Source organism: Macaca mulatta, chromosome 19 (genome assembly GCF_049350105.2).
Source record: "Macaca mulatta isolate MMU2019108-1 chromosome 19, T2T-MMU8v2.0, whole genome shotgun sequence".
NCBI classification, from domain to species: domain Eukaryota; kingdom Metazoa; phylum Chordata; class Mammalia; order Primates; family Cercopithecidae; genus Macaca; species Macaca mulatta.
Window position 1 is genome coordinate 58,606,865 of NC_133424.1, and position 12,842 is coordinate 58,619,706.

Genomic DNA, 12,842 nt, shown 5'->3' on the forward strand with positions numbered 1-12,842 from the left:
ACCTGCCCCACAGAGAGGAGCTACCCTCTCCAGGGCCTCCTGTCTGCTGAGAGCTGCAGAGATGATGGGACGACCTCCCTACAGAGATGAACCACCCATTCCAGGGCCTCCTTTCTGCTGAGGGCTGAACACTTGATGGGATGACCTGTCCCACAGAGAGGAGCTACCCTCTGTGGGTCTCTTCTGAGCCGTTCTGTCACTTGATAGAGCTCCTCTTTGTCTTGCTCACACTCTGTCTGTCTGTGTACCTTTCTTCCTGGATGCAGGACAAGAACTCAGGCAAAAGTGCCAGCAGCCACAGGGGTTTCCAGCCAGAAAGATGACACCCCAAAGATCTCATAACAATAACAGAAGGAAAAAAAATAGAGAAAGGAATGGAAGAAATGTTTGAAACAATAATGACTGAGATTTTCCCCAAATTAATGTCGGACACCAAACCACAGATCCAGGAAGCTCAGAACATCAAGCAAGATAAATGCCAACAAAGCGAGACCTCATCTCCTGAAAGGTCCTCACTTTCTGGGAGACACAGATCCCCTCCTGGAAGAGGCCCATGACCACATGGCAGGAGTTCCCTTCCAAGACTGCCAAGCACCTGTAGCAGCGCAGACCATGAGCTGTCTCCATGCACAGCACGGCCACCAGCAGGACCAGGGCAAAGGTCTTCATGGCATAGAAACTGCTCATTCTTTCTCTCTTGCCAGTCATTTAGTTTTAAGAAATTAAAATTTGTTCTTAGTTTTGTAACTTAAAAAAAACTACAAATAAGCCAGTGCAATTTCAGCAAACATGTTGTCTTAGTACATTTTCTGATGCTATAACAGAAGTGGATTGGATAATCTAAAAAGAACAGAGATGTATTTCTTATGGTTCTGGAGGCTGGGAAGTCCAAGGTCCAGGAGTCCACATCTGGCAAGGGCCTTCTTGCTGTGTCACCCCATGGCAGAATGCACAAAGACAAGAGAACCCATGTGCATGAGAGGGGAAAGGAGCCTGAACTCATCCTTTATAAGGATTTCACTCCGGTGATAATGAACTCACTCCTGCAATAACAGCATTAATCCATGTATGAGAGCAGAGGCCTCGTGACACAATCAGTTTTGAAGGGTCTTACCTCCCAACACTGTTGCATTGGAGATTAAGTTTCTACTACATGAACTTTGGGGGATACATTCAAACCATAGCACATGTGTTTTCTGCTTTCAGAGTAAGAGAAGTTTAATAAGTAATATTTATAGTTAAAAACATCAAACACAGTGAAACCCCATTTGTACTAAAAATACAAAAATTAGCCAGGCATGGTGACACATGCCTGTAATCCCAGCTACTCAGGAGACTGAGGCAGGAGAATTGCTTGAACCTGGAGGCAGAGGTTGCAGTGAGCTGAGATCACTCCACTGCACTCCAGCCTGGGGGACAGAGTGAGACTCTGTCTCAACAACAACAACAACAACAACAACAACAACAACAATAAAATCAATGCAGTATAATTACCAAATATTAGATTCTAGAGTGATCTGTGACTCTGCTACCCCAGGACAGTCTAGATGAGGTCAGATCTTGACAGAGGGCTTTTTGGGTGGTAATCTTGCAGAAGGGTGGTGGGGAGGTGGAAAGGGGAGTAAGGGGGAGGGTGGTAGCAGCAGAGGGAAAGGAACAGAGACATGGAGAGACACAGGGTTGCATGGTTACTCAGAGATGGGAAGGTATGAAACCCAGCACAGACTGCACATCTGGGTGGGACACGGACACCCAAACTCCGTTCGCTACTCCCCCCTCCCACAGCCTGGACTGGAATCAGATCCTTACCTGGGCACAGACACTGGTGATAGGAGAGGACATGCAATCTGGCTGCATGCCTGGGACCTTGAACCTCACAACTGTCTGGTTCTGAGAGCCCAAAGACTCCAGGCAGCAGTGCTGGAAGCAGGGCCAGAAGGTGCAGCTGGAGCCACAGAGCCGGGTCTGGTTCAAGTCTAGGATGACACCGTCATCACAGCACTGCTCCAAGGGGTTGTAGATCAACTCCCCACACCTGCGTGCTGGCTGGCATAGCCACAGTCTAGGATCTGGAAGAGTCAGGGCTGGATGGGCTGCAAGGACCAGCCTAGGACCACCTCCCCACCAACCTTAGTGCCGTTCTCTCCTCCCTCACTGCATCTGTTCTCACCTGTGACTCCTTCTGAGTTTGAACCCAGAAGTCCAAAAATGAAGATGGCAGCTGAGAAGCAGAAGGGAAGGGAGAGTGATTCTGAGGTCACTCGGTCCTGACCATGGGGCACAGGATGATGTCTCTGAGCTTCTTTGGTTGCTGTGACAGCTCACAGTGCAATTTGGGACTGGCTGTGGGTGCAGGTCCTGGGGACTGGGGTGGCAGGTGAGGAAAAGCAGGGAGGGCTCCGGGAAGAGTAAAGGCTTCTGGGATTTGCAGTTCAGGAGACAGATTACAATGCAGTCACTGATGACATAGCGGTGATTATGAGGTGGGACACCAATAATTAAGTAGGGAAGAGAGAATTAACTTTGAAGTTCAGAAATAATTAGGGATGCGATATCATTAGGGATGAGCTTAGCCTAGGGCTGGGGTCTCCTTACCAAAGGAGGGCACCATGGTTGAGACTTCAGAGCAGCGGATGAGGCAGCAGCAGTGGAAATGGATCAGTGACTTGCGTAGGGGCTTATATTACCGACATTTAGGGACGTGTGCAGAAGGAGTGGCTTCTTGGGAAGAGCAAGGCATGAAGAGCTGTAGGGCAAGGAGATAATCAAAAGCGTTAGTAAGAGGCTCCTGGACTTCTTCCAATGGCTGCTGTGTATCTGAAGAAGTCAAACTCTTCAGATCATCAGGGTAAAAGCTACCCAGGAACCTATTTAAGCTTTGACTCTGCTGAGTGTCTTTTTGAACACTGCCCAAGGGAAAACCGCTTGGAAGATACTCCTTAACTCTTGCTTATCTGAGAGCAAACTACTCACCAAATGCCGGCTGTCTCTAGACTCCCCATATTCCTCCACCCTGAAGTTTCAAGGGGTCCCTCTACTCCCTGTCTCAGTCCACCTCCAGACCTGCACTGTCTATAATTTTTCAGAGTCACGTAGGGGAAATTGTGAAGTTGCAGCATAATCTAGAAAAAGAACAGAGGCTGCAAAACTGTGCCAGGGAGCACAACAACAAAAATAGGTGGTGGTAGGATGGACCTCTGGGATTCATAGAACAGATAGGAAAGCAGCACCTTTTTTTTTTTTTTTTGGTTTGTAGAGTGCCTTGTCCAAGAAAATACTCCCGTGTGTGTCGCTATTGTTTTGTTGTCACCAGCACTGTGATTTGTGTGATGGGATTACATGTGGGGTATTAGTAGAGCATGCCCCTCCATTTTCCACTGGTTTCTTCCCTGTGTCACAGTGAGAAGGGTGGGAGGGTGAAAGAGGGATAAGCAGAGGTATTAGAGCTTTGTAAAAGTGCATTGTTAGTGTAAGAGTCTCTTCCTCCTCCCTCCTCTCTCTCTCTCTCTCTCTCTTTTTTTTTTTTTTTTTTTTTTAAAGACAGGGTATTTCTCTGTCTCCCAGGCTGGAGTACAGTGGTGCTATCTTGGCTCACTGTAACCTTTGCCCCCCAGGCTGAAGCCATCCTCCCACCTCAGCCTCTTGAGTAGCTGGGACCACAGGTATGCACCACCTGGCCTGGCTAACTTTTTGTATTTTTCATAGAGTTGGGGTCCTACAATGTTCTGGTCTCGGAGTCCTGAGCTCAAGCAATCCACCTGCCCCAGCCTCCAAAAGTGCCGGGATTACAAGTGTGAACCATCGTGCCTGGCCTCTCTCTCCTCTCTTAATTGGATGTCCAATTCTTCGGTATTGATTGACGCAATAAACTCGCTCTCCTCGTCTACTTCTGCAGTTGTGTGTTTGCATAGATACGCCTGTTTGTCTACTTATCAATATGCCTTCTTTCCCACACCTCCAAACAGAAATCCCACCTGTAAGGACACATTCTCTCACCTACACAGAACAGCTGCTGAGGAAATAGACCTGTAAGGACCACACTCCTGTTTGCCAAGTTAAGTAGTGTGAATACTGCATTATAACTCGGAGCCAGCAACCAAGGAATTTATGACTGCTTGAAAGGGAAAGTCCCCAATGAAGAGTATGAGTGACTAAAGAGGAAAATCCCAAACGGGTTACTAGAATTGATCTCTGTATAATTGAACTATCTATGTAGAAAATCCCATGGAGCCCACTGTCAAGCAAGAGGTGAGTCTGATTCTGCTAGTGACAAAAGCAAGCTCTTTTTAGATTCAGACACTTTATTACCTACACAGACAGGGAAAGGAAGAGTAGCCACAGGTGCCAGCACCATGTCCCTTGCACAGGGTGACACTGAAACAGAAGGGCCAGATGACTGAACAAGAATAACAGGATGCCTGTTGCTGAGTAGAGAATCCAGCCTGTGGCTCCATGGTATAGGGAGGTAGCCATAATTCCCCTGGGAACATAACTCCATTGTCCTGGGGACCACACCCCCATCCGCTATAGCAGCCACAGCAAGTCCCCCCCAAGGAGATTCTGAGCTCAGACACGCCTAATGCTGCACCCACCTGATGGCGTTTCTCTATCGGCCCTGGGAGCAGAAGATAAAGGACACAATCTCTTGGGCACTCCATGGCTCTGCCCATCACCTGAAAAACCTGAATACTTATTAAAAGGTGACCCTAGGGCAAGTTTGTATCCTCCCTATACAACCACAGCTGATGTGCTCTTAAAAGTGCCACCTCCTGGCTGGAGGCCAACCAACACAAAACCAGCGCACTTAAAAAAAAAAAACAACAACCGAGGACCCTCACAGAGTCCACTTCACTCTCCTGCTACCTCCACCAGGGTAGGTGCTGGTATCCATGGTTGAGAGACCTAAAGACAGATCACATTATGCGACTCTTCACAGACGCTCCCCAGTACCAGCCCGGAGCCCTGTAGCTCCACTGAGTGGCTAGATCCAGAAGAAAAATAACAATCACTGTAGTTTGGTTCTCAGGAAGCCCCATCCCTAGGGGAAAGGGGAGAGGACCACATCAAAGGAGCATCCCTCTCCAACAAAAGAATCTGCAGAGCAGCCCTTGAGTCTCAGATCTTCCCTCTGACATAGTCTGTCCAAATGAGAAGGGAATAGAAAAACAGTTCTGCTAAATATGATAAAACAACCTTCTTTAACACCCCCAAAAGGTCACACTAGCTCACCAGCAATGGATCCAAACCAAGATGAAATCTCTGAATTGCCAGAAAAAGAATTCAGAAGATCTGTTATTAAGCCAGTCAAGGAGGCACCAGAGAAAGGTGAAGTCCAACTTAAAGAAATAAAAAAAGATACAGGATATGAATGGAAAAATCTCCAGTGAAATAGATATCATAAATAAAAAACAGTCACAGCTTCTTGAAATCCGGGACACACTTAGAGAAATGCAAAATGCACTGGAAATTCTCAGCGATAGAATCAAACAAGTAGAAGAAAGAACCTCAGAGCTTGAAGACAAGGATTTCAAATTAACCCAATCCAACAAAGACAAAGAAAGAAGAATTTTAAAAAATGAACAAAGCCTCCTAGAAGTTTGGGATTATGTTAAACGTCCAAACCTAAGAATAATTGGTGGTCTGGAGGAAGAAGAGAAATCTAAAAGTTTTGAAAATATATTTGAGGGAATAATTGAGGAGAACTTCCCTGACCTTGCCAGAGATTTAGACATTCAAATACAAGAAGCTCAAAGGACACCTGGGAAACTCATCACAAAAAGATCATCACCCAGGCGCATAGTCACCAGATTACCTAAAGAAAAGATGAAGGAAAGAATCTTAAGAGCTGTGAGGCAAAAGCATCAGGTAACCTATAAAGGAAAACCTATCAGATTAATAGCAGATTTCTCAGCAGAAACCCTACAAATTAGAAGGGATCGAGGTCCTATCTTTAGTCTCCTTAATCAAAACAATTATCAGCCAAGAATTTTGTATCCAGTGAAGCTAAGCCTCACAAATGAAGGAAAGATACAGTCTTTTTCAGGCAAATGCTGAGAGAATTCACCACTACCAAGCCAGCATTACAAGAACTGCCAAAAGGAGGTCTAAATCTTGAAACAAATCCTCAAAATACACTAAAATAGAATCTCCTTAAAGCATAAATCTTACAGGACCTATAAAACAATAACACAATGGGCCGGGCATGGCAGCTCACACCTGTAATCCCAGCACTTTGGGAGCCCAAGGCGGGTGGATCACCTGAGGTCAGGAGTTTGAGACCAGCCTGGCCAACATGGTGAAACCCTGTTTCTACTAAAATACAAAAATTAGCTGGGCGTGGTGGCAGGCACCTGTAATCCCAGCTACTCAGGAGGCTGAGACAGGAGAATCACTTGCACCCAGGAGGTGGAAGTTGCAGTGAGCCGTGTGGCTGCACTCCAGCCTGGGCGACAGAGTGATACTTTGTCTCAAAAAACAAAACGAAACAAAACAAAACAACCAAAAAACAAGAACACATGATGAACAGAATAGTACTTCACATCTCAATACTAATGTTAATGTAAGTGGCCTAAATGCTCCATTTAAAAGACACAGAACGGCAGAATGCATAAGAGCTCACCAACCAAGTGTGTGGCTGTCTTCAAGTGACTCATCTGACACACAACGACTCACATAAACTTAAGGTAAATGGGTGGAAAAAGATATCCCATGCAAATGGACACCAAAAGTGAGCAGGAGTAGCTATTCTTATATTAGACAAAACAAACTTCAAAGCAACAGCAGTTAAAAAAGACAAAAAGGGATATTATAAAATGATAAAAGAACTAGTCTAACAAGAAATATCACAATTCTAAATATATATGCACCTAACACTAGAGCTCCCAAATTTATAAAACAATTAGTACTAGATCTAAATAATGAGATAGACGGCAACACAATAATAGTGTGGGACTTCAATAATCCATTGATAGCACTATACAGGTCATCAAGGCAGAAAGTCAACAAAGAAACAATGGACTTAAGCTATACCCTAGAACAAATGGACTTAACAGATATTTACACAACATTCTATGCAATGACTGCAGGGTATACATTCTATTCATCAGCACAGAGAACATTCAGAAATAGCTTAGACCATATGATAGGCCACAAAACAGGTATAATATATCTCAACAAATTAAAAAAAATCAAAATTATATCAAATACTCTCTCAGACCACAGGGGAATAAAATTGGAAATCAACTCCAAAAGGAATCTTTAAAACCATGCAAATACATGGAAATTAAATAACCTGCTCCTGAATGATCATTGGGTCAACAATGAAATAAAGATGGAAATTAAAAAATTCTTTGACCTGAATGATAATGGTGACATAACCTGTCAAAAGCTCTGGGATACAGCAAAAGCAGTGCTAAGAGGAAAGTTAATAGCATTAAATACCTACATCAAAAAAGTGTGAGCCTGGCCAACATGGTGAAACCCCATCTCTACTAAAAATACAAAAATTAACCAGGTGTGGTGGTGTGTGCCTGTAATCCCAGCTACTTGGGAGACTGAGGCAGGAGAATCGCTTGAACCCGGGAGGCGGAGTTTGCCGAGAGCCAAGATCGCACCATTGCACTCCAGCCTGGGAAACAAAAGCGAAACTCTGTCTCAAGAAAAAAGAAAAAAAAGTCTGAAAGAGCACAAATAGACAATCTAAGGTCACACTTCAGGGAACTAGAGAAACAAGAACAAACCAAACCCAAACCCAATAGAAAAAAATAAATAACCAAGATCAGAGGAGAACTAAATGAAATAGAAACAAAAAAATGCAAAAGATAAATGAAATAAAAAGCAGGTTCTTTGAAAAGATAAATAAAATTGATAAGCCATTAACAAGATTAACCAAGAAAAGAAGAGAGAAGATCCAAATAAGCTCAATTAGAAACGAAACGGGAGATATTACAACCAATACCACAGAAATACAAAAGATCATTCAAGGCTACTATGAACATCTTTATACACAGAAACTAGAAAGCCTAGGGGAGATGGATAAATCCCTGGAAATATACAACCCCTCTAGATTAAATCAGGAGGAAATAGAAACTCTGAACAGACCAATAACAAGCAGTGAGACTGAAATGGTAATTGAAAAGTTACCAACAAACAAAAGTCCAGGACCAGACGGGTTCACAGCTGAATTCTATCAGACATTCAAAGAATAATTGGTACCAATCCTATTGACACTATTCCAAAAGACAAAGAGGGAATCCTCCCTAAATCATTCTGTGAAACCAGTATTACCCTAATACCAAGACCAGGAAAGGACCTAACAAAAAAGAAAACTACAGACCAATATCCCTGATGAACATAGATGCAAAAATCCTCAACAAAATACTAACAGAATCCAACAGCATATCAAAAAGATAATCCACCATGATCAAGTGGGTTTTATACCAGGGATACAGGGATGGGTTGACATATACAAGTCAATAAATGTGATACACCATATAAACAGAATTAAAAACAAAAATCACATGATCATCTCAATAGATACAGAAAAAGTGTTTGGCAAAATCTAGCATTGCTTTATGATTAAAACCCTCAGCAAAATCAGCATAGAAAGGATATACCCTAAGGTAATAAAAGCCATCTGTGACAAACCCACAGCCAACATTATACTGAACGGAGAAAAGTTGAAAGCATTCCTCCTGAGAACTGGAACAAGGAAAGGATGTCCACTTTCACCACTTCTTTTCAACATAGTACTGGGAGTCCTAGCCAGAGCAATCAAACAAGAGAAAGAAATAAAGGGCATTCAAATTGGTAATGAAGAAATCAAACTGTTGCTGTTTGCTGATAACATGATCGTATACCTAGAAAACCCTAAAGACTCATCCAAAAAGCTCCTAGTAAATGAATTCAGCAACATTTCAGGATACAAAATTAATGTACACAAACCAGTAGCTCTGCGATACACCAACAGCAACCAAGCCAAGAATCAAATAAAGAATTCAACCCCTTTTACAGTAGCTGCAAAACAAAAACAAAAACAAAACAAACAAACTTAGGAATACACTTAACCAAGGAGGTGAAAGACCTCTTTAAGGACAACTACAAAAACATTGCTGAAAGAAATCATAGACGACACAAACAAATGGAAACACATCCCATGCTCATGGATGGGTAGAATCAATACTGTTAAAATGACCATACTGCCAAAAGGAATCTACAAATTCAATGCAATTCCCTTCAAAATACCACCATCATTCTTCACAGAACTAGAAATAACAATCCTAAAATTCATACAGAACCAAAAAAGAGCCTGCATAGCCAAAGCAAGACTAGCAAAAAGAAGGAATCTGGAGGCATTACATTACCCAACTTCAAACTATACTGCAAGGCCATAAACACCAAAACAGCATGGTACTTGTATAAAGATTTACATATGGACCAATGGAACAGAAAAGAGAACTCAGAAATAAAGTCAAATACTTACAGCCAACTGATCTTTGACAAAACAAACAAAAACATAAAGTGGGGGAAAGAACACCCTATTTAACAAATGGTGCTGGGATAACTGGCAAGCCACATGTAGAAGAATGAAACTGGATCCTCATCTCTCACCCTATACAAAAATCAACTCAAGATGGATCAAACCTGAAACCATAAAAATTCTAGAAGAAAACACTGGAAAAACCTTTTAGACATTGGCTTAGGCAAAGACTTCATGACCAAGAACCCAAAGCAAATGCAACAAAAACAAAGATAAATAGATGGGACTTAATTAAACTGAAAAGTTTCTGCACAGCAAAAGAAATAATCAGGAGAGTAAGCAGACAACCCACAGAGTGGGAGAAAATCCTCACAATCTATACATCTGACAAAGGACTAATATCCAGAATCTACAAGGAACTCAAATCAGTGAGGACAAAATAAATAGTTCCATCAAAAAAGAGGCTAAGGAAATGAATAGACAATGCTCAAAAGATATACAAGTGGCCAACAAACATGAAAAATGCTCAACATCACTAATTATCAGGGAAATGCAAATCCAAATCACAAAGCAATACCACTTAACTCTTGCAAGAATAGCCATAATGAAAAAAATTAAAAAAAAAATAGATGTTGACATGGATGTGGTGAAAAGGAAACACTTTTTCACTGTTGGTGGGAATGTAAACTAGTACAACCACTATGGAAAACAGTGTGGAGAGTCCCTAAAGAACTAAAAGTAAATTTGTTCCACTAATCCCACTTCTGGGTATCTACCTGGCGGGAAAGAATTTATTATACGAAAAAGATACTTGCATGTGCATGTTTATAGCAGCACAGTTTGCAATTTGCAATTGCAAAAATATGAAACCAGCTCAAATGCTGATCAATATATGAGTGGATAAAGAAAATGGTGGATAAAGTGGTACACACACACACACACACACACACACACACACACGCTACTCAGTCATAAAAAGAAATGAAATAATGGCATTTGCATTTGCAGCAACCTGGATGGAACTGGAGACCATTATTCTAAGTGCAGTAACAGAGGAATGGAAAACCAAACATCATATCATTATATGTTCTCACTCATAAGTGGGAGCTAAGCTATGAGGACACCAAGGCATAAGAATGACACGATGGATTTGGGGACTTGGGGAAAGGATGGGAGGGTGAAAAATAGATAAAAGTATATAAAAAGACTGCATATTGGGTACAATGTACACTGTTTGGGTGATAGGTACAGCAAAATCTCAGAAATTACGCTAAAGAGCTTATTCTTGTAACCAAACACCACTAGTTCCCTCAAAACCTATGGAAATAAAAATTTAAAAAATTATAATAATAATAAAGACAAGACACACAGACCAATGGAACCAAATAGAAAACTCAGAAATAAGACTGCACACCTACAACCATCTGGTCTTGGACAAACCTGACAAAAATAAGCCAAGGAGAAAGAATTACTTATTTAATAAGTGGTGGTGGGAGAACTGGCTAGCCATATGCAGAAAACTGAAACCGGACCCCTTCTTTACATCATAAGGAAAAATTAACTTAAGATGGATTAAAGATTTAAATGTAGAAAACCAAAACTATAAAAAGCTAGAAGAGTATTTCTCATCTTCCTTACCACTTCCCAGACAGTTTTGCCCAGCGTGGTAGCCAGTGATAATATCTGCTGGCAGTATTAATTGGGCTAGGAACATTATTATTTTTGTCAATTAAAATAATAGACTTTGGGAGGCTGAGGTGGGCGGATCACGAGGTCAGGAGATCAAGAGTATCCTGCCTAATGCAGTGAAACCCCGTCTCTACTAAAAATACAAAAATTAGTCGGGCGTGGCGGCGGGCGCCTGTAGTACCAGCTACTCAGGAGGCTGAGGCAGGAGAATCACTTGAACCCAGGAGGTGAAGCTTTCAGTGAGCCAAGATTGAGCCATTGTGCTCCAGCCTGGGCGATAGAGCGAGACTCCGCCTCAAAAAAAAAAAAAAAAAAAAAAAAAAGAATGCAAATTTCTACATTCTGAAAATTTTCTATCCAACATACTTCCCAAGGTGGATTCACTTGGCGTGATAAGGGGTGTGTGTGGAGTCCCCAGTTTACATGATCTTTACACACACATTTACGTTATTGGATGCTTATAAGTCATCATTTCATTGTGCTTAAAGAGGAAACTGTAGCCCAGAGAGATTAAGTAAATTTTAAAATTCCACAACTGGTAATGGTGTACCTGGGTTCCTAAAGTCACGAGAGAGAATTATGAGAGTATACAGGAAACCCCAAAGGTACTGAAGCCAGGAACTGGTAAGATCACTGATCTCTGAGGAGTGAAAATGAGGGGTGAGGTAAAAGGAAGGGAAGGAGACTTTATTTTCAATTTTTAAAAACCATGTACTGGAAGTTTTATTCTCTGCACTCCTGTCTTTGATAATTTAGGGAGAATTCGGGCTTGGGCAAATACCCAGGAGACTCACCAATGGCAGGATAAGACAAAGACAGAGGTGAGCATGAGGAGTCCTATGGGGACACAGAGAGTGCATCCTTAATTTTCTATCAGTGACGGAAGTTGGAAGCAGGGTGGGAAGATGCTTCCCACAGAAGGGAACTAAGAGTTGCTGGGAGGAGGGCTTCAAGGAGGTGCTGGTGGATGAGTCACGTTGTGAAGGCTGTTTGGGGTGTTGCAAGGAGTGACTGTGTTGGGCTGGATGAAAAAGGGAGGCTGTGGTTGTAGATGGAGAAGGTGCTGGAGGGGAAGGCAGGCCCAGGTAGTGAAGAGCCTTGTGGGATGAGCTGGGGAGCCTGGGTTTCATCCTAGAGGTGGTGTGGGGTTTTTCAACAATTTTGAGCAGTGAAACTCGTGACCAGATTTGCATTCTTCTGAAACCAGGCCCCACTCTGTGATCCTGGCGTGTCTTCCCAGACACCCAGGACTATCACAGTCACCATTGCAGCAAGGTAGTGTTTTCCTGCACACTAGTATCACCTTGCTCATGTGTTTATTTATATTTTAAAAAATATTGGTTTGTTGGTGTCAGAGACAATTCTCCATGGATCTCTTGCATTTTTGCCAGCCTGGCAGTGAGGCATTGACTGTCTTTTTGTTCAACTCTCTTTCCAAGGATGTTTGTGTAGTGAACCACCTTGGAAGATAGAGGTTAGGTTTCCCTTTAGAGCAAAGAATAGGTGTTTACTGTCCTGTATAAAAAGGATACTCTCTTCCTTCAGGACAAAGTGCAGGGAGGCTTACTTAAACAAGGAAATAAAATAATAATCTTACATTATGAAATATTGGAATTTCCTAACTTTGAGACTCATTTCCTGTAATGCAACTTATTGTGTCAGCATTACCTGCACC

General features: G+C 42.3%; 1 protein-coding gene across 1 annotated transcript in view; it reads right to left on the reverse strand.

Moving 5' to 3' along the window:
• Nucleotides 1-1,431: 1,431 nt before the first annotated feature.
• IGFL4 (IGF like family member 4) overlaps nt 1,432-12,842 on the reverse strand; it is a 34,258-nt gene continuing 22,847 nt past the window's right edge. The window contains 5 exon segments of the mRNA XM_077980458.1: nt 1,432-1,592; nt 1,814-2,069; nt 2,171-2,221; nt 2,596-2,670; nt 2,673-2,746. Of these exon segments, the coding sequence (XP_077836584.1) occupies nt 1,544-1,592; nt 1,814-2,069; nt 2,171-2,221; nt 2,596-2,670; nt 2,673-2,746 (505 nt within the window). The 3' untranslated portion in view covers nt 1,432-1,543.